At 44.0% G+C, this 17761-nt stretch overlaps 2 protein-coding genes across 4 annotated transcripts in view; one reads left to right on the top strand and one right to left on the bottom strand.

Moving 5' to 3' along the window:
* Positions 1 to 7951, bottom strand: part of LOC106561633 (uncharacterized) — a 35476-nt gene extending 27525 nt beyond the window's left edge. For 2 of the 3 annotated variants that reach the window (XR_014379144.1, XR_014379145.1), the window contains exons 1-5: positions 7784 to 7951; positions 7474 to 7537; positions 5874 to 5935; positions 5084 to 5326; positions 4810 to 4880 (exon numbers count right to left, since the gene is read on the bottom strand). Coding sequence is in view for 1 of the 3 variants with exons in the window: in XM_082957409.1 (XP_082813535.1) it covers positions 4810 to 4880; positions 5084 to 5326; positions 5874 to 5935; position 7474 (377 nt within the window). In the remaining 2 variants the exon portion in view is untranslated. The remainder of the gene's footprint in view (positions 1 to 4809; positions 4881 to 5083; positions 5327 to 5873; positions 5936 to 7473; positions 7538 to 7783) is intronic. The other variant, XM_082957409.1, reaches the window with a different exon arrangement.
* Positions 7952 to 8437: 486 nt separating this feature from the next.
* Positions 8438 to 15934, top strand: LOC106561625 (YY1-associated factor 2). The gene is made up of 4 exons (XM_014125751.3): positions 8438 to 8583; positions 8899 to 9024; positions 10153 to 10305; positions 14178 to 15934. The coding sequence occupies exons 1-4, from the start codon at positions 8558 to 8560 to the stop codon at positions 14419 to 14421; spliced, it is 549 nt and encodes a 182-aa protein (XP_013981226.1). The 5' UTR covers positions 8438 to 8557; the 3' UTR covers positions 14422 to 15934.
* The last annotated feature ends 1827 nt before the right edge of the window (positions 15935 to 17761 follow it).

A 17761-nucleotide genomic window follows, 5' to 3' on the forward strand; every position in this document is an offset into this window, starting at 1 on the left:
CCATTGCAGTGAGCGATTCCCCTAAACTCACCTCTCTTTCCATAACAAACCTATGAAAAAGTAATTCTGTAGACACTATAGTTGGAGAATTTTTTGGGGGGCTTTTGAAGAAAATTCCTTTAAAGTGATTTAAAATATATATATTTTTATACTATATCTATAACAGCATCTTCAAAGCAGTTCTTCCAATTTAGAAAGATGCTCTCTAAACACGTTATATCTCTGTGGACCAGGGAGAATAAAACATGCTGATCTGAACCAAATAGACATCAGAGCAACTAGGTGGCACAGCCCCACCTGCAATAGGAGTTTCAATATCTCTTTCAGGATCCAAAAAGAGCAAACTGCCTAATACCAGGGTGGGAAAATGAGGCCCTGGCTGTCTGAGCCAGGATGTAGAAGATCTGAGAGAGGTTTTTGTTCCAAAATGACACCCTATTCCCCGTATAGTGTACAACTTTTGATAAAGTATTGAACTATATAGGGAATAGGGTGCAATCTGAGACTCCACCTCCCTTTATTCAAAAGGTCATGCTAGTAAAGCCACCATGCATTACACCCAAATCATCAGACAAACAAATAAAAGCATTTACGACCTCATTTTGAAAACTAATATATAAACCCAAAACCAATTTAATTGGCTTCTTTAGTCAAACGGCAGCCGACCCCTGCCATCTCTTTCATCATCTTACTGAATGCAATCAGCCACACACACAAATATAACATGACTGCAATTATGGGTTGAGGTCTAATTACAAAGACAGGTTTACAAAAAACCCATTAGACCAGCATGCAGCAAGGTTTGGCTGAGGTGACTTTGAAAGTTCAAAGGGAGAGTAGTTGACTCCTAACCAGTTGCACTTCTGGCACTTAACAAGGCTCCTTATTTTCCCTCATTATCTGTTATTCATCACGAGGTCAAGAGCTCCACAAAGGAGCAGATTGATTAATGCCTGCCTCAGTTGCCAAGGCCCCCCCGCAGTGTTCACAACACACACGCCCTCTGCATGTAAGTGGGGGACCCTGTGACTGAGGACCATGAAGCAGCCCCCTAGGCCCAGAACCCAGTCCTTAGTTGTGTTAGGGAGAGGTAGTGGGGTGGTGGTGTGGCCTTGCTGTTCATCTTCTGTCTGGCCACCTCAGTCTCCACATGGCCGGTCGATGAAACACCTCCGGCCAGGAGCGAGACCCTCCAAAGACTTCCTGGACGCTGCTTCCTGTGGGCTGCACTGCAGAGGTGAGGACTCCCGTCAACCTCCTGACCAGACAATAGTGGAAAACCAGACCCAGATGCCTGCCTGCTGCCCTGTCAACACCACACCAGGAGTCTGCTATAGCCTCCACTGCCTACAAGTCTCCTACAAGCCAAGGAAGCAGTTATGACTATTGGCATTATTCTAATGTGAACCAAAAAAGCAGAACTTGGAGAATTGAATTGTAAACAAAACTTCTGGGATTTACAAGCTCTAAATACGATTTTTAGCCAATTATCTTGTGCATTTCTGCAACACCGACAGGCCGTGGCACGCTCCGGGACTGACACGGCCACTCATTTTTAGCATGTATTTCAACAACATGCTTATTATCGTGGTTCCAAACGTTGAATAGATTAACATCTCTGGGGTGAACAATTAATCATTCATTCATTCAAAAGATTACGTTTGGAACCACCTTGCCTTACAACAACTGTGATATATGAAAGCAAAAAAAGTCAAGGGTAGACTGTGTACATACAGGAGTCATGAGGTAAACAAACTACTCATCCCACACAGCATTGCGGTCTGTGTCGTCCAGTCAAAGAGCAGATGCAAGTCACGTGATCTGTTGGCGAGCACATAATGCTGCTCAATCATCCAATCACGGCGGAGATGCAAGTGACTTGCTCTGTTGACGAACACTCAAGTGTTCGCTTGTGGAGCACGTGACTTGTACCTGCTCTATTACTGGACGAAATAGACAGCAAGGCTCATGGTTAGTGTAGTTATTTTGGGGGGGGGTGTACTCGTTACACCAGAAATTGATGGTAAAAACAACTTCTCAACACAGAGGTTGAAACATTCATAACCGATGGGCACTACAACAACATATGAATTGTCTTGCCATCTTGGAAGAAAATAGAATGTCTACGTTGCACAGTAATATCACTATCGTTAATATTTATTATCACGACGGGTGACTGCATTGAGAATGAATTTCCTGGAACCTCTCGTCAGGGCCCTATACAGAGGTTGGATGGTCATATAATGGTTGCTAACGGAATTGGAATCTGGTCCAATAAGAGCTTGCTCTCCCTCTCTCTCCCCCCAGGAAAGCAGAGAGAGCATGTACGCTGTGCATTGATTCTGGAGATAGCAAAGAGCATGGTGGTGGTTGTTTAGCTGGAGAGGGAGTGACCGGCTGCCCAGCTGGTTCTCCGGGAGGGGGAGGGGGGTAGTCTTGTTGGCTCAGTGAGTCGTGCCCTTTGTCCTCGTCTGGAGCCTGGTGTGACTCCACTTGTGGAGGAATGAAGGGGAGGGGTTGGTCTTGGTCTGTGAACTGTTGCCACTCTGTTTTGGGCCACTGCTACATGGATGTCTTGGCAGCACTGGGACAGAGCAGAGCCACTGGCTTTAGCTGTGCTGTGCCGTGTGTGTGGGGTGGAGCTCCAAGCCCCTCAAGGACAGGAGTGTGGTGGTCGATAAGTGGAATACGTTATGAAACGAGAGCCACCAGCCTCCTCTCGGTCTTTCCCTCGCAATGGCTCAGAGATAAGTTGGCAAATTCGCTTCAGTCCCTCTTCAATATGATTGTGTGATATAAGTCAAGTGTGATATATCTCTAGTGGGGATTTCAGTCTAAGCTTTTCCTGAGATGGGTACTAATTCCTACTGCGCCGTAAGAATTAAAAGTACAGAATTCAAGGTTTTGATCCATGCCGTATGTTATATAATCAAAGTGATTGATTACACAAATAGACATACAGTACCAGTCAACAGTTTGGACAACTACTCATTCCAGGGTTTTTCTTTTTAATATTTTCTACTTTGTAGAATAATAGTGAAGACATCAAAACTATGAAATAACACATATGGAATCATGTAGTAAACAAAAAGTGTTAAACAAATCAAAATATATAACAGATCCTTCAAAGTAGCCACCCGTTGCCTTGATGACAGCTTTGCACATTCGGCATTCTCTCAACCAGCTTAAAGAGGAATGCTTTTCCAACAGTCTTGAAGGAGTTCCTACATATGCTGAGCACTTGTTGGCTGCTTTTCCTTCACACTGCAGTCCAACTCATCCCAAACCATCTCAATTGGGTTGAGGTCGAGTGATTGTGGAGGCCAGGTCATCTGATGCAGCACTCCATCACTCTCCTTGGTCAAATAGCCCTTACACAGCCTGGAGGTGTGTTGGGTCATAGTCCCACTAAGCGCAAACCAGATGCGTATTTCTGTAGAATGCTGTGGTAGCCATGCTGGTTAAGTGTGCCTTGAATTCTAAATAAATCACTGACAGTGTCACCAGAAAAGCACCCCCACACCTCCTCCTCCATGCTTCACTGTGGGAACCACACATACGGAGATCATCCATTCACCTACTCTGCGTCTCACAAAGAAACAGTGGTTGGAACCAAAAATCTCAAATTTGGACTCATCAGACCAAAGGACAGATTTCCACCAGTCTAATGTCCATTGCTCATGTTTCTTGGCCCAAGCAAGTATCTTCTTCTTATTGGTGTCCTTTAGCAGTGGTTTCTTTGCAGCAATTCCACCATGAAGGCCTGATTCACGCAGTCTGCTCTGAACAGTTGATGTTGAGATGTGTCTGTTACTTGAACTCTGTGAAGCATTTACTTGGGCTGCAATTTCTGAGACTGGTAACTCTGATGAACTTATCCTCGGCAGCAGAGGTAACTCTGGGTCTTCCTTTCCTGTGGCGGACCTCATGAGAGCCAGTTTCATCATAGTGCTTGATGGATTTGCAACTGCACTTGAAGAAACTTTCAAAGTTCTTGAAATGTCCCACATTGTCTGACCTTCGTGTCTTAAAGTAATGGACTGTTGTTTCTCTTTGCTTATTTGAGCTGTTCTTTCTATAATATGGACTTGGTCTGTTACCAAATAGGGCTATCTTCTGTATACCACCACTACCTTGTCACAACACAACTGATTGGCTCAAACACATTAAGAAGTAAAGAAATTCCACAAAAGTCACACCAGGTGACTACCCCATGAAGCTGGTTGAGGGAATGCCAAAAGTGTTCAAAGCTATCATCAAGACAAAGGGCAGCTACTTTGAAGAGTCTCAAATATATTTTGATTTGTTGTACACTTTCTTGGTTACTACATGATTCCATGTGTTATTCCATAGTTTTGATGTCTTCACTATTATTCTACAAAGTAGAAAATATTAAAAAGAAAAACCCTGGAATGAGTAGGTGTCCAAACTTTTGACTGGTACAGTACATAACTTGAAAAATGCTCCTCAGAAACCTCAAATCAACACAAAACCTCAAACCATTCATAAAGGGGCTTGAGAAAGGCAAGACTCTGCTGCCACCTGGTGGTTCATAGAATATGAACAAAAATAAACGCCATTTAGCAGACGCTTTTATACAAAGCGACTTACAGTCACATAACATCACAACCCTGTTTTATACAAGCTCATATAAAGCATCAGTACCCCATACGTAAGGAGCAATACAAGACACTGGTCTCGATCACACATGTTCATAAAAACACAGCAGGCTTACTACCGTACCATCATGAACAAAAAAGCTTCATAGACTTAGGCCTAACAAGTAACAGAAGGGGACCCCTGGGTTACCTCATCTCTCCTTGACGCCCCATCAGAGAATCATCTCTGGAGCCCCTGTAGTAGGAATCTCTGTAATCCTCCTGCACAGAAAAAACGCAATGAAGAAGTCATCCTATATTAGAGACAGAAAATAGTAGAGAGGGTATTGACTTGGTAAAATACCTAGCACTATTCAGCTAAAACCTTTCGCGTCACTACTCAGTTTTCTTCTGACACCAAAATTTGCAAAATGACAAGTATTTGGGCCTAAATCTTAGATTGACCATAATAAAGCTTCACCCACTTGTCGGGGAGGTGGGGAATTCCTCACTCGTATGCTTCCTATGGGTGTACTGTCACCATGGTATCCTCGATCACTTCCTGTGTGTATCCTGTCGCTACGGTATCCTCTGTGGTCATCATCATGGTAACTTCGAATGCCGCTATACTGATTGGTTTCATATTCAAATTCCCTGTCATAGTCTTGCTCCGGTATTGTCCCGGCCGTCCTCCTCTCCACAGCATTCACAATTCTTGGGTATGTTACCTAAAAACATAAGCATTACGACACGGATTAGTTCAATCAAAAAACAAGAGTGCAGGGCGGTATCCAGATTTTCATACCGTTTCTGTACCATACCTGGGTATACCGTATTACAGAATGTGCACACAAGGGGCGCTATTTCAACAATCCAGGAAGGGATTGAATGTCTCTGCTGTAACCAAGAAGCTTGATCTTGACATCTTGACACTTATCTAGCAAGTTAGCAAACCAAATGCGTAGCTGGAGTCCTGAGCTGGATATCATTTATTTGACACATCGATTTGTTATAGTTATACTTCACTTCTAGATATAAGTAGTGGTGTAGCACAGAACCCACAGCACCCTCGAGGTGGGGGTACCCCCAAAGAAAAAATATATTTCTATTTTAAACCGTCTGATTTTTGAAATACCCTGGTATATGGTATAAACGGCTATGCAAGAAATAACCTAGAAAAGTTGGAAATCTCTGAAAACTCTCTTAAGTATGGTCTAAGGCCTAATAGCTCTGAAGACAATACATATGCCAAAAGTACTTTGTACAGTCACTTACCGCGCTCTCTGAAAAGTGCTGGTCATAGGCCTCTCGGATTCTACTTTTCCTTCGCCTGGGCACTGCAAGGGACAACAAGCATCCAATCACAGGCGAGCCAAGCACAATAATTACCCCAAAGGGTCACAGACTCAAATAAGTTCATTATCCCACTGCTTGTATGTATACAAGTAGCTGTCGTTTCACACAAGTGTGTTGTACGTTAACGGGGCGTTCATATGATGTTGGGAGTTCTTGAAAGTTCAGCATCCCGAGTTATGACGTTTCACCACTGACCTTTCACCTTTTCAACCAAAAGATAGACCTTAAAAGGGCCAGCATGCATTTTAAACAATAACGGTCACCCCACCACTGTTTTGGTGAAAAGCTGGGAAATGTAACCACACTGAAAATTATAGTTAACCATGTTTCGAGGCTATACAAACAGGGTTTGGAAAGGTGGCACTTTGAAAGTCACTGAGTTCTTTAAAGACCATTCTACTGCCAATGTTTGTCTATGGAGATTACATGGCTGTGTGTTCCATTTTATACACCTGTCAGCAACAGGTGAGGCTGAAATAGCCAAATCCACTAATTTGAAGGTGTGTCCACATACTTTTGTACATATAGTGTATCTAATGTACATCTTTTTTTTAAGAATTTACCGTTATGAAAAATATTCAACACTTGTGTGACAAGAAGCTGTAATCCTACGTTCGGCAATGAAATCCTTGACGCTTCACCTGTGAACTGTTGACTTACTTTTTTCACTACTGTTATTTTCACCGTCATTTTACTGTTTTTATTTCTTTACTTATCTGTTGTTTACCTAATACCTTTTTTTTTTTTTTACTTAAATTGCACTGTTTGTTTGGGCTTGTAAGTAAGCATTTCACTGTAAGGTCTACACCTGTTGTATTCGGCGCACATGACAAATAATCTTTGATTTGATTTTTTTGGGCAACTTGACCAAATTCACATAGAAATGTGAGTTATAGTTCTGTCATTCTCATTGAAAGCATGTCTAAGAAGTGGTAGATCTGTTCTATGTGCGCTATTTCTACGCTTCCTGTTGTCAGTTTTGCCATCTTTTACTTACGGTTTTGTACACCAGCTTCAAACAGCTGAAAATAAAGTTTTTGGTTATGGTAAAGATATTTCACAGCGGTTTAGATGGTACAATGATTATCTACACAATGACTGCTCGTTTTGTCATAAACGGAAACTAGGCAAACTATTATAATTTTATCAACCAGGAAATGGCAGAGTGATTTCTGCATATTTCACCTTTAAGTACGAGACTGAGGTCATGCTGAGGTATTATCAAGTCAGCTAAAATCTGGTTGAAGAATTGGTCCGACTTCGAAAGCACTTAAACACAATCTTGTCAGACTTACGACTTTCCAGTTTCCCACGAGCACATGAATGCCCCATTAGACAGTAACTTTGTGCGGTTAGTACAGGCAGTGTGTGAACTAAGGAAACATCCCTTTTATACTCTGGCAAAAAGACAGATATGGCAAATCAAACCATGAAAGTATGGGTTCATTATAACTGTCCCTTCATATTGTACACACCGATTGTCCAGTTACTTCGGTGGAGTTGTTGTTAGCTAACTTACTTATTGTTGATGATGATGATGATGAAGGGCTCCTCAGGGGATGTGGTGTGGGATTGTGTAAAACCTGCAAATATGTAGCAATTGAATTGTCTATGCAGTATTGATACAAATGTGATTGATATTCAAAAACTGACGATTCATAATGCCGATGCATGAACATCGCAAATCAATTGCAATGATAATGTCGCTTCAAACAATGTTGTATATCTAGCATAGTAGCGAAGTTAGCCTAGCAAACTTACTAGTCAACGTTAGCTAACAAACAGATGCTCGCTTGCACTGAAGCTGTTGATATGAAAAACGAACTTACCGGCTGAACGTGCTCTGTGTATTAGTATTAAAGGTAGTCTTGCATTTTTTTTCGGGGGGGGGGGGGGGGTCAATAAAATAGAAGATATTGTTTAACCTTTCTGCACTTGCAACTTTCGACAACAAACGCCACCAAACCCTAAATCCGTAGCTCTTCGTTGTTGATTGGTGAAGTGCAATATGCTACGATGAGTATCCCGCCACCTATCGTTCTGGAATGGTGACGCTCGGACCTTTGACTACACTATATGATGCCACGCAAAACCATTATGTAGGCAGCTATCACACACACATCCATAAGTATTCATATATTCTCAAATATAAGTATTAATATATTCAAAAAAATGCTATCAAATATATTGAGGAAAGGCAAAGGGGGAATTCTGCCTCGCTTTTCCATGAGAATGTATATGTACCCGCATTATGTGCAAATTTCCTGCATCTAGAGGTAAAATGCAGAATGTGGAGCAGTATTATGACATTGTGTGTGTATGTGTGAGGTGTGTGTATGTGTGTGTGAGTGTGACTGTGTGTGGCGGTGTGTGTGTGTGTGTGGCTGTGTGTGTGTGGCTGTGTGTGTGTGTCTGTCTGTGTGTGTGTGTCGTGTGTGTGTGTGTGTGTGTGTATGTGCCTTCAGAATGATTGGATAGGCTTTACCACGTGATCACGATCCCTCGACTCGACTGGAGTTTTCAAGACAACTGAGAGAGCGGCTTTGGTCATTTGCCCGTCAAATTAACCAATATTGAGCTCAAACAAATACAGGTTTTATACGATGGGAGACAAGAAGAGCCCCACACGGTAAAAATACTTATATATTTATAAATATATTTATATTGAAAAATGGCCTAAATATGTGATGAACACTTGTAAACAGTGCGCGACCAATGGATGAGTAGCGCCGCTAGCTAGCTAGCTACATTGTATCTTCATGGCGGCCGATTGGCTCTTTTATGGGACGAATCTGATCATTCGACTCAAATAAGAGTCGTTTGTATCGTTGTGTTTTTTTTTATATATATAAAAAAAATTATACACACATTCATTAATATATTAGCTTAAATGTCTATGTTGACAGTGTTGGGCCCCATCTCTGTGTGCGTGTTTTCTTTGAAGGCCGAAGCGGCAACCGAAGCCCTGTTCGGACGATGGATACTGGGACTGTAGCGTCTGTACGTTCAGGAACACCGCCGAGGCGTTCAAGTGCATGATGTGCGATGTCAGAAAGGGAACGTCAACACGGTAAGAAAATCAAAGAAATTATGTCCTGGTAGTTTCAGACTGTAGATACAGTTAGTGATTACTATTAACTGTAACTGTATCAATCAGGCTGCTAAAGCTACAACAGAGGACTCATCAATCATTGTCATGTCATAGCTCAAATTCAAGTGGTTAGTCTGAATGAGACACTTCTAATTTGGGGACATTATTTGCCAGATTCTATGGTCCATTTAGTGTGGCAGGTTGTCAATTGTGTGTATATATATATATATATATATATATATATTCAATAAAGGGATAAAACTAACATTTCGATTTGGGATGCAAAATTGATCAGGAACATTTTCCAGGGAAAGTAGTCAGTTGTCAACACTGTACCCTGTAAGATGTTGTCCCTGTGCAGTATTTGTCTATGTGCAGTGTGTTTCCTCATGGTAGTCCACTTTACCATACAATGCATACAGTTGTAAATGAGAATGAGTTCTCAACTGGCCTACCTGGTTAAATAAAGAAATAAAATGCATCATACAATAGGACTCTAGCTAAACAGGACCCCAGTAAATTTCCAGTGTTCATAAATATGCAGTGCATAATTCTGTTAATGGCTTAATATTCAAATAAAATAGATTTTGTCTCACACGCTGAATACAACAGATGTAGACTTTACCAATAAATACTTGTTTATAAGCCCTTTCCAATAATGCAGTTAAAAATAAGAAAAATACAAATAGTAACACAGAATAAAATGCACAAGAATAAAGCTATATACAGGGAGTACCAGTACCAGATCACTGTGCAGGGTAGCCAGCAGATTCCCTTACGCTTGTTTACACTGAGCTGCACTGGGGTTGGAATGCAATCACGGTTACATTAAGATACCGTGGAGCCGGCGTGATACGTTGAAGAAATACTGCTAGTTTTCTTGGAAAACTGACCTTTTTGTCCTCATGTTAGCTAGCAGTAGCCACAGCAGCCATTATGGATTGGCGTGTAGTGTTGAACAACAAAAGAGCTGATTGGCTGACACTACCATTGCTACGGTGTAAACGGTATGGTTGGAATCTGCTGGCTATGTGCAGGGGTACAAGGTAGATATGTACATAAAGGCAGGGTAAACAATAATAGTCACACTTGTTTCTGTTTTTTTAGGAAGCCTCGCCCTGTCTCCCAACTTGTCGCCCAGCAAGTCACTCCACAGTTTGCTTCACCCACACAACCCAAAAAAGAGAAGAAGGAGAAATCGGAGAAAGATAAGAGTGAAAAGGAACCAACACTGAAAAAGAACAGCCACAAGAAGATGAGGTAAGGAGGAACCTATGTTTGAACAACATATTTGCAACGATACTATGAATGTTGAAGAAGATTTCAATCATCTTATATTAGTCCAATGATTTACATGATTATTACATTTCATCAAAATCATTCACAGGTTTCAATTGACCCCTCCCTGTTAGTACCCTAACCAGTCATAGTATTGACCCCTCCCCTTAGTACCCTAACCAGTCATACTATTGACCCCTCCCCTTAGTACTCTAACCAGTCATACTATTGACCCCTCCCTCTTAGTATCCTAACTAGCCATACTATTGTCCCCTCCTTGTTAGTACCCTAACTAATATAATGTTGACCCCTCCTGCTCTTAGTACCCAAACCTGTCATACTATTGACCCCTCCTGCTCTTAGTATCCTCCCTAGCCATACTATTGACCCCTCCCTGTTAGTATCCTGACTAGCCATACTATTGAGCCCTCCCTGTTAGTATTACATTTACATTTAAGTCATTTAGCAGACGCTCTTGTCCAGAGCGACTTACAAATTGGTGCATTCACCTTATGATATCCAGTGGAACAACCACTTTACAATAGTGCATCTAAATCTTTTAAGGGGGGGGGTTAGAAGGATTACTTTATCCTATCCTAGGTATTCCTTAAAGAGGTGGGGTTTCAGGTGTCTCCGGAAGGTGGTGATTGACTCCGCTGTCCTGGCGTCGTGAGGGAGCTTGTTCCACCATTGGGGTGCCAGAGCAGCGAACAGTTTTGACGGGGCTGAGCGGGAACTGTGCTTCCTCAGAGGTAGGGGGGCCAGCAGGCCAGAGGTGGATGAACGCAGTGCCCTTGTTTGGGTGTAGGGCCTGATCAGAGCCTGAAGGTATGGAGGTGCCGTTCCCTTCACAGCTCCGTAGGCAATCACCATGGTCTTGTAGCGGATGCGAGCTTCAACTGGAAGCCAGTGGAGAGAGCGGAGGAGCGGGGTGACGTGAGAGAACTTGGGAAGGTTGAACACCAGACGGGCTGCGGCGTTCTGGATGAGTTGTAGGGGTTTAATGGCACAGGCAGGGAGCCCAGCCAACAGCGAGTTGCAGTAATCCAGACGGGAGATGACAAGTGCCTGGATTAGGACCTGCGCCGCTTCCTGTGTGAGGCAGGGTCGTACTCTGCGAATGTTGTAGAGCATGAACCTACAGGATCGGGTCACCGCCTTGATGTTAGTGGAGAACGACAGGGTGTTGTCCAGGATCACGCCAAGGTTCTTAGCACTCTGGGAGGAGGACACAATGGAGTTGTCAACCGTGATGGTGAGATCATGGAACGGGCAGTCCTTCCCCGGGAGGAAGAGCAGCTCCGTCTTGCCGAGGTTCAGCTTGAGATGGTGATCCGTCATCCACACTGATATGTCTGACAGACATGCAGAGATGCGATTCGCCGCCTGGTTATCAGAAGGGGGAAAGGAGAAGATTAATTGTGTGTCGTCTGCATAGCAATGCCGCGCCGGAGATGCCCAACTCGGAGAGGGTGGAGAGGAGGATCTGATGGTTCACAGTATCAAAGGCAGCAGATAGGTCTAGAAGGATGAGAGCAGAGGAGAGAGAGTTAGCTTTAGCAGTGCGGAGAGCCTCCGTGACACAGAGAAGAGCAGTCTCAGTTGAATGCCCAGTCTTGAAACCTGACTGATTAGGATCAAGAAGGTCATTCTGAGAGAGATAGCAGGAGAGCTGGCCAAGGACGGCACGTTCAAGAGTTTTGGAGAGAAAAGAAAGAAGGGATACTGGTCTGTAGTTGTTGACATCGGAGGGATCGAGTGTAGGTTTTTTCAGAAGGGGTGCAACTCTCGCTCTCTTGAAGACGGAAGGGATGTAGCCAGCGGTCAAGGATGAGTTGATGAGCGAGGTGAGGTAGGGGAGAAGGTCTACGGAAATGGTCTGGAGAAGAGAGGAGGGGAGGGGATAGGGTCAAGTGGGCAGGTTGTTGGGCGGCCGGCCGTCACAAGACGCGAGATTTCATCTGGAGAGAGAAGGGAGAAAGAGGTCAAAGCACAGGGTAGGGCAGTGTGAGCAGGACCAGCGGTGTCGTTTGACTTAGCAAACGAGGATCGGATATCGTCAACCTTCTTTTCAAAATGGTTGACGAAGTCATCCGCAGAGAGGGAGGAGGGGGGGGGGGGGAGGAGGATTCAGGAGGGAGGAGAAGGTAGCAAAGAGCTTCCTAGGGTTAGAGGCAGATGCTTGGAATTTAGAGTGGTAGAAAGTGGCTTTAGCAGCAGAGACAGAAGAGGAGAATGTAGAGAGGAGGGAGTGAAAGGATGCCAGGTCCGCAGGGAGGCGAGTTTTCCTCCATTTCCGCTCGGCTGCCAGGGGCCCTGTTCTGTGAGCTCGTAGTGAGTCGTCGAGCCACGGAGCAGGAGGGGAGGACCGAGCCAGCCTGGAGGATAGGGGACAGAGAAAATCAAAGGATGCAGAAAGGGAGGAGAGGAGGGTTGAGGAGGCAGAATCAGGAGATAGGTTTGAGCAGAGGGAAGAGATGATAGGATGGAAGAGGAGAGAGTAGCGGGAGAGAGAGAGCGAAGGTTGGGACGGCGCAATACCATCCGAGTTGGGGCAGAGTGAGAAGTGTTGGATGAGAGCAAGAGGGAAAAGGATACAAGGTAGTGGTCGGAGATTTGGAGGGGAGTTGCAATGAGATTAGTGGAAGAACAGCATCTAGTAAAGATGAGGTCAAGCGTATTGCCTGCCTTGTGAGTAGGGGGGGAAGGTGAGAGGGTGAGGTCAAAAGAGGAGAGGAGTGGAAAGAAGGAGGCAGAGAGGAATGAGTCAAAGGTAGACGTGGGGAGGTTAAAGTCACCCAGAACTGTGAGAGGTGAGCCATCCTCAGGAAAATAACTTATCAAGGCGTCAAGCTCATTGATGAACTCTCCAAGGGAACCTGGAGGGCGATAAATGATAAGGATGTTAAGCTTGAAAGGGCTGGTAACTGTGACAGCATAGAATTCAAATGAGGAGATAGACAGATGGGTCAGGGGAGAAAGAGAGAATGTCCACTTGGGAGAGATGAGGATTCCAGTGCCACCACCCCGCTGGCTCGATGCTCTAGGGGTATGCGAGAACACGTGGGCAGACGAAGAGAGAGCAGTAGGAGTAGCAGTGTTATCTGTGGTAATCCATGTTTCCGTCAGCGCCAGGAAGTCTAGGGACTGGAGGGTAGCATAGGCTGAGATGAACTCAGCCTTGTTGGCTGCAGACCGGCAGTTCCAGAGGCTGCCGGAGACCTGGAACTCCACGTGGGTCGTGCACGCTGGGACCACCAGGTTAGAGTGGCAGCGGCCACACGGTGTGAAGCGTTTGTATGGCCTGTGCAGAGAGGAGAGAACAGGGATAGACAGACACATAGTTGACAAGCTACAGAAGTGTTGTTTCTTGTATTATTGTCTCTTGTGTCTTTAGAGAACTGTTTCACTTTGATATCCTTTTTCTTCTGTCCTGATTTTCTCTTTCTTTTCTTCTGTTAACTAGATATTCTTTGTTGTTCTTCGTTAGCTAGCTAGCTTCTTCCAAAAGAGTCCCTAGCAACTGCTTAGCAACTGGTAAACAATTCAGCTAGCTAAGATAACTACAATTTTATGAAAAATAGTTATTTTTCAAAAGCCTATCTTCTTTGTTTGTTGCTTGTTTTTTCTCCTCTTCAGTCTTGCAGTTTTCTTTTGCTTTTTCCGATGTACTTCACTCTAAAAACCATGTAAATTTCAATATTTGTAGGAGCTCATTTTTCAGCTGCTGCTGCTCAAATTGGAGTTCCGGAACATTATTGTAGTATCCTGACTAGCCATACTATTGACCCCTCCTGTTTTTCTAATGACCATTTATATCCATCTATACCACTCTGTCTCTGTTCCCCTCCCAGGCCCAGGTTAAAAAACGTGGACCGGAGCAGTGCCCAGCACCTGGAGGTTACGGTGGGCGACCTGACGGTCATAATCACAGACTTTAAGGAGAAAACCAAGCCCGCCTCCACTCCTTCCAGTGCCGCCTCGGCAGACCAGCACAGCCAGAGTGACAACACCGGTTCTGACAACACTGAAAGGGGGGTGTCACGGTCGTCCTCACCTCGGGGGGAGGGCTCGTTGGTTAACGGAGAGACTCACTAACCCTACTCCCTCCCCCATTTCCTCCCTACTCACCCAACTTAGTCTCATGGAACAAGACAAGTGTGTCTCTGAATATTGCATACAATTCTAGCATGCAAGATTACACCCAATGCAACAACCCCATGTCTGGTACTCCTAACCCCAACATCTCAACATGCCTAAATACCACCACCAGTTCCAATTGGGTTGGATACTACACTGCTTTCCCGTGATGAGCAAGTATAATGACTGGGCTTTTGGTGCTGGGATAACGCTGTGTATCATCAACGTATTGGTTTCAGATCTGGGTTGTGTTCAGTAGGCACCAAACAGAAGAAAAATGGACTGAAGCTAGAAAGAGGGGGGGATACCTGGACCTGTCCAATAAGAAACACTCATTTGTTTTCTGTTGCACAACGTTTTAAAACGTTTTATGTTGTGCCCTGATGAAAACAACCTTGGTCTGAGTGAACTGAACTGAAGCCGTAACGGTATTGATGGTGTTGGTCCTCTGTAGCTCAGTTGGTAGAGCATGGCACTTGCTACGTCAGGATAGTGGGTTTGATTCCTGGGACCACCCAATACGTAAAAATGTATGCACGCATGACTGTAAGTCGCTTTGGATAAAAGCGTCTGTTAAATGGCATATATTATATATATTATATATTAGTGTTGAATGAACCCTGGATGCACAACTGAATAATGCCATGTGATGTACTTACAGCACCTCGGTGTTAATAGTGTCATCACTCATCAGTGATCAGCTTCTATCTCTCTTAACAATGTGGACTATTACAGAGTAAACAAGTGTTTTAGCTACAGAGGAATACGAATGTGCGTTATGAGTAGGGTTGCAAATTTCCGGTAACTTACCCAAAGTCTGTACGTTTTCCACTAATCACGGTTGTGACATTCCCGGAATCAAAAGGGAATAAGTAGGACATTCAGTACTACTCCAACTGAGATTTCAGGAAAACTGGGAATTTTGGGAATGTGACCAGAATTTAGCAACAACTCTAATTATGAGGTGAAATATGAAGCAAGTGGACTACCTCTTGATTGTAAAAGATGAATTTTGTTAGCAGCAGATAGTTTGCACCTGCTGGTATATCGTGTACATTGATTAATGAGAAGATATTGGTCCACTTTCCCAGACACAGATTAAGTCTAGTCTTGGACTAAAAATCACTTTTGATGGAGAATCTTCATTGAACATGCTTCTTCTTAGTCCAGGACTAAGCTTAATCTGTGTCCTAGAAACTGTCTCATTGTTTTATGAAGCATTATTTTGTAGTTCAGCTAACATTTTACTGCACATGTTACTGAATCATATCACTGTTTTATGTTACTGGTTATAGCCAGCCATGTTGTATGTACGTCAATGAGAATCTCGATTATTGTGTTACAGTCTAATAATTTTTGAGTAAAAATTATGAAACCGTATTGTTAGTTTCTCTTCCAGAATTTTCTAGTCAAGCATGTTATCAACAGTTTATATTGTGAAATAAAATCTAATTGATCGATTTATCAGTCACACTGAGTATCCTCAATTCTTGTTCAGAGTGTGTGGCAGATGTAGCCTCGCAAGCCGCCTGATCTCACAACCTTAGATGAATGGTTAGCTACCACACAAGGACAGCGCAGGCGATAATCCGTCTGCTAATTACGAGGCTATGGCAGATGGGTACACACCATATTTTTTTTCTACGCTCCTCACACAGGAGACTGTCATTTGGAAAATGCATTGACAGCTGTTAGGTTATACAAAAAGGATCTGCATGTAATGTTTACATAATACCCTAGATGCAGTGGCACCACTAAACCCCCCCACCCCCCAAAAAGATGACCTTTTCTAATGGCGTCAGACCAAGGCTCTGTATCTGTCCTCGTGCTCCTAGACCTTAGTGCCTCTTACGATACCATCAATAAGGATACTTGCTCTTTCCATGACATAGACTGACCAGCTGAAAGCTACGATCCCTTTTTGATGTCACTTGTTAAATCCACTTCAATGAGTTTAGATGAAGAGGAGGAGACCGGTTAATAAATATATGTTTAAGCCTTGAGACATGGATTGTGGGTGTGACATTCAGAGGGTGAATGGGCAAGACAAAAGATTGAAGTGCCTTTGAATGGGGTATAGTAGTAAGTTCCAGGCGCACCGGTCTGAGTCAAAACCTGCAACGCTGCTGGGTTTCCAAAGGACATCCAGTCAATTTGACACAACTGTGGGAAGCATTGGAGTCAACATGGGCCAGCATCCCTGTGGAACGATTTCAACACCTTGTAGAGTCCATGCCACGACAAATTAAGACTGTTTTGAAGGGGATCCTAATGTTTGATATGCAACCTCTTGGTGATGTCATTTGGAAACACTATCAACTTTCACTGCTATGCAGACAACACACAGCTGTACATTTTGATGAAACATGGCAAAGTCCCAAAATTGCCTACCCAGAAGCCTGTGTTTCTGACATAAGGAAATGGATGGCGGCAAATGTTTTACTTTTAAACTTGGGACAAAACAGAGATGCTAGTTCTAGGTCCCAAGAAACAAAGAAATCTGCTCTCAGATCAAATAAAAAAATGTCATGGGTCTCCCGGTCATGGCTGGCTGCCACACAGCTCGGGATCGAACCCAGATCTGTAGTGCCTTAGACTGCTGCGCCACTCGGGAGGCCCCTGATCTCTCTTTTGACAAACATATAAAAAATGGGGGGGGTAGGGTCAGTCTGTCCTATCTTGTGTAAATCTCCTGTCTTATCTGGTTTCCTGTGTGATCTTAGGTATGCTTCCTCTAATTTTCCCATCTCTCTCTCTCCCCTTCTGGAGGACCTGAGCCCGAGCACCACGCCTCAGGACTACCTGGCCCGACGACTCTTGGTTGTAACCGTGCCCAGTCTACCTGGTCGTGCTGCTGATCCATTTTCTGCTGTTCTGCCTGCGGCTGTGGAACCTTCACCGGTCGTGCTACCTGCGGTTTCAACCCTCCCTTTCCCTCTCTCTCTCTCCTGCACCTGCTGTCTTGACCTCTGAAGGCTCGGCTATGAAAAGCCAACTGACATTTACTCCTGAGGTGCTGAGCTGCTGCACCCTCTATAACTAATGTGGTTATTATTTGACCCTGCTGGTCATCTATGAACGTTTGAACATCTTGAAGAAGGATCTGGCCTTAATGGCCATGTACTCTTATAATCTCCACTCGGTACAGCCCTCAGTGCCTGGTTCCTCTCTAGGTTTATTCCCAGGTTCCTGCCTTTCTAGGGAGTTTTTCCTAGCGACCATGTTTCTATGTCTGCATTGCTTGCTGTTTGGGGTTTTAGGCTGGGTTTCTGTACAGCATTTAGTGACAACTGATTAT

Source organism: Salmo salar, chromosome 10, assembly GCF_965601325.2.
Source record: "Salmo salar chromosome 10, fSalSal1, whole genome shotgun sequence".
Taxonomy (NCBI): domain Eukaryota; kingdom Metazoa; phylum Chordata; class Actinopteri; order Salmoniformes; family Salmonidae; genus Salmo; species Salmo salar.